This window comes from Ictalurus furcatus, chromosome 4 (genome assembly GCF_023375685.1).
Source record: "Ictalurus furcatus strain D&B chromosome 4, Billie_1.0, whole genome shotgun sequence".
In the NCBI taxonomy this organism is placed as follows: domain Eukaryota; kingdom Metazoa; phylum Chordata; class Actinopteri; order Siluriformes; family Ictaluridae; genus Ictalurus; species Ictalurus furcatus.
The window spans coordinates 175,001-177,500 of record NC_071258.1 but is presented as its reverse complement, the minus strand read 5'-3'; the positions used below and the strand labels follow the sequence as shown (position 1 = coordinate 177,500).

The 2,500-nt window shown below is 41.2% G+C and overlaps 1 protein-coding gene across 2 annotated transcripts in view; it reads right to left on the bottom strand.

Annotated features, from left to right (window-relative positions):
- cntn5 (contactin 5) overlaps window positions 1-2,500 on the bottom strand; it is a 147,757-nt gene that overhangs the window by 33,120 nt on the left and 112,137 nt on the right. For both annotated transcript variants that reach the window (XM_053622376.1, XM_053622377.1), the window contains exon 12: window positions 2,309-2,453. In XM_053622376.1, coding sequence (XP_053478351.1) covers window positions 2,309-2,453 — 145 coding nt within the window. The remainder of the gene's footprint in view (window positions 1-2,308; window positions 2,454-2,500) is intronic.

Genomic DNA, 2,500 nt, shown 5'->3' with positions numbered 1-2,500 from the left:
GGACTTTTCTGTCAGGTTTAATAAGTATGTGGTTTGAGTAAATGCTTCTGCATCAGTTTACAGAAATGTGTGTGGAATCTAAGTCCTGATTTGTGAGCACTGCTTTCCTGAAGTGTAACCTGTTACGTGATGACGCATCCACTGAGGAACACCACGGTGATGAAAGCGGTGGTGTTGCAGATGGTTTGATGGTAAAGTCTGAAGAGATTTATTGGCTTTGTCGGCTGCAGCAGGGTTTTAAATCTAACGCAGCAGGAAGTCATAGGAGAATTCCATGGGAGATGGTCTGAAGACCGAGGACAAGTCGAGTCTCTGTTTCTGGATTATCTGTAAGGAGGTAAAGGCTGTCAGTGTGTGTGGAAAACCAGCCAGGAGTCGAGCTTCAAAAAAGACAAGAAGCTGAACAAGAACCTAATTGGTCTCAATGGAAAGAAATAGTGAAATCTTCCTGAAGCTGTAGAGGAGAAACCTACGACTCCGAGTGAGTGTGGTGAGCATGACCAACATTATAACAAGGCTTTGCATATTTTTCTGAAGAACTGATCACTGAACATTTAACACAAACGACAAGATGAAGATAGAGATTTCCAGAAATATACAGAAGCTCAGTCAAGGTGGAATTCAGAATTTGAAGATGTTCATTCATTGATCTTCAGTAAGTACTTCATCCTGGTCCAGATGGAATCTAATTGCTCCAGTTTTTGTTAGCATCAGGTTTTAGCACCTTTTGTTAAGTAATCTTCACAAAGACTCGGTTTCTCTGGAGAACAAATTTCACTTGAGTTAATAAAGTATTAGAAACTTAAACTGAACAGATTCTCCCAGAGAAAGATATTGCATCTTAAATATCATGTTCTTACAAAAGTTCCTATGTTCTTAAATTAAACAGCAAATCCAGTTACAGTGGAAAAGACAAATCTACAGTGAACTGAAAGCAGTCACCAGAAACATCAACATTAACTCAAACCTGAAAGAGGCGGAGCTTATTGTACATCAAAGGCTCACTGCTGATTGGCTACAGCATTCGACCTACAGAGAGACGGAGGAAACGGAGAGCTGGAGGACGTTTACACGCGAGAGGAAATACAAGCTCTAACATGTCTACTGATGTCTTTATTTCTGCTTATTTTCATCATGATGTTATTTTATAAACACTGCAATTTAACGCAGCATTAACATGCATTTAATATAAACTGCTGAAAAGACATAATAATAAGAAGAACTTCACATTCAATCATTTTCACTAGGATAAATAGATAACAGATTGAAATTGTGAAATCTTAGCTAGTGATAGTCATGTGATACGCCACGGCCAATCAGCATGGAGCATGTGATGTTCAGTAAGCACCGCCCCTTTCGGTTCAGAGTTAATGTGGATGTGTTTGTGGATTTGCGTTTGAGTTTTTTGTGTGTTGATGTGTTTTGTATTTCCAGGCTACCGTACAAATCCATTTGAGATGTCGTGTTAATGAACATGTAGTTCTCTGCCTCGATCACTGACACACACACACACACACACACACACACACACACACTCTCTCTCTCCATTACACTTCTCCTCGTGTTACACATGATGGACAGATACAGAGTCATGGTGTTTGGAGGAGAACAGTGGGAACTAAACCAGTATTTTATACAATAAATCCATCACTAAACACAGAATATTTGATAATTTATACAGAAACACGGCTGTGGAGAACTGATCCCTGTCTTCATTCAATCATAATCCACAAACTCTTCATGAACGGTAAACAGGAAACACAAGAACGAGGTGTTTCAGGAAGAGCAAACACTATGAGTTAGAAGATGTCTGTCTTTTCCTCACGCTTGTGAACGTTACTGCAGCAGAAGCATCACACGCAGCGTAATGATCTGCTCATTATAAAGGATTTTCAGAGACAGAAATCATTTAAAACTCCTTAAAAACACAAGCAGCGCGATTAAGAAGTCGAACACGCTGACCCGACTCACACGTTTCTCGTCGTCATGGTAACGTCGCGACTAAACCCTGCTCGATTATTAAGCATTATTAAGCTCGTTAGGAATCTGTAATCGTAATGAATTCACACGGATCAGGGTGAACGTGTTTGCACAGTGAAGACCGCTGATGTAAATCCTCAGGGTTGTTTTGAGAGCGTGGACAAACACTCAGCGGCATGTCCACAGGCTCACAAGCGGCGTAATCAGCAGCGTAAACACTGATTAAGAATGCGATCCGCACAAATGAATGTAAATGTATGCACACTGATGAACACGTTTAAACACACAAGCTGAGGAGGATTTGTCCTGAATCTCAGACTCGTCTCACCTCGGACTGCTCTGGAGTTTTCTGTCTCCTTTCCTCCAAGTGATCCTGGGTTTGGGTGAAGCTCGAGGTCTGCACTCCAGAGACGCGTCTTTACTCACCGTGGCGATGACGGTCGCTGTGTTAGTGCTGAACACGGGAGCTGAGGCTGGCAGAAAAAAAACAAAACAATAATCAGACTTTATTAGATACATG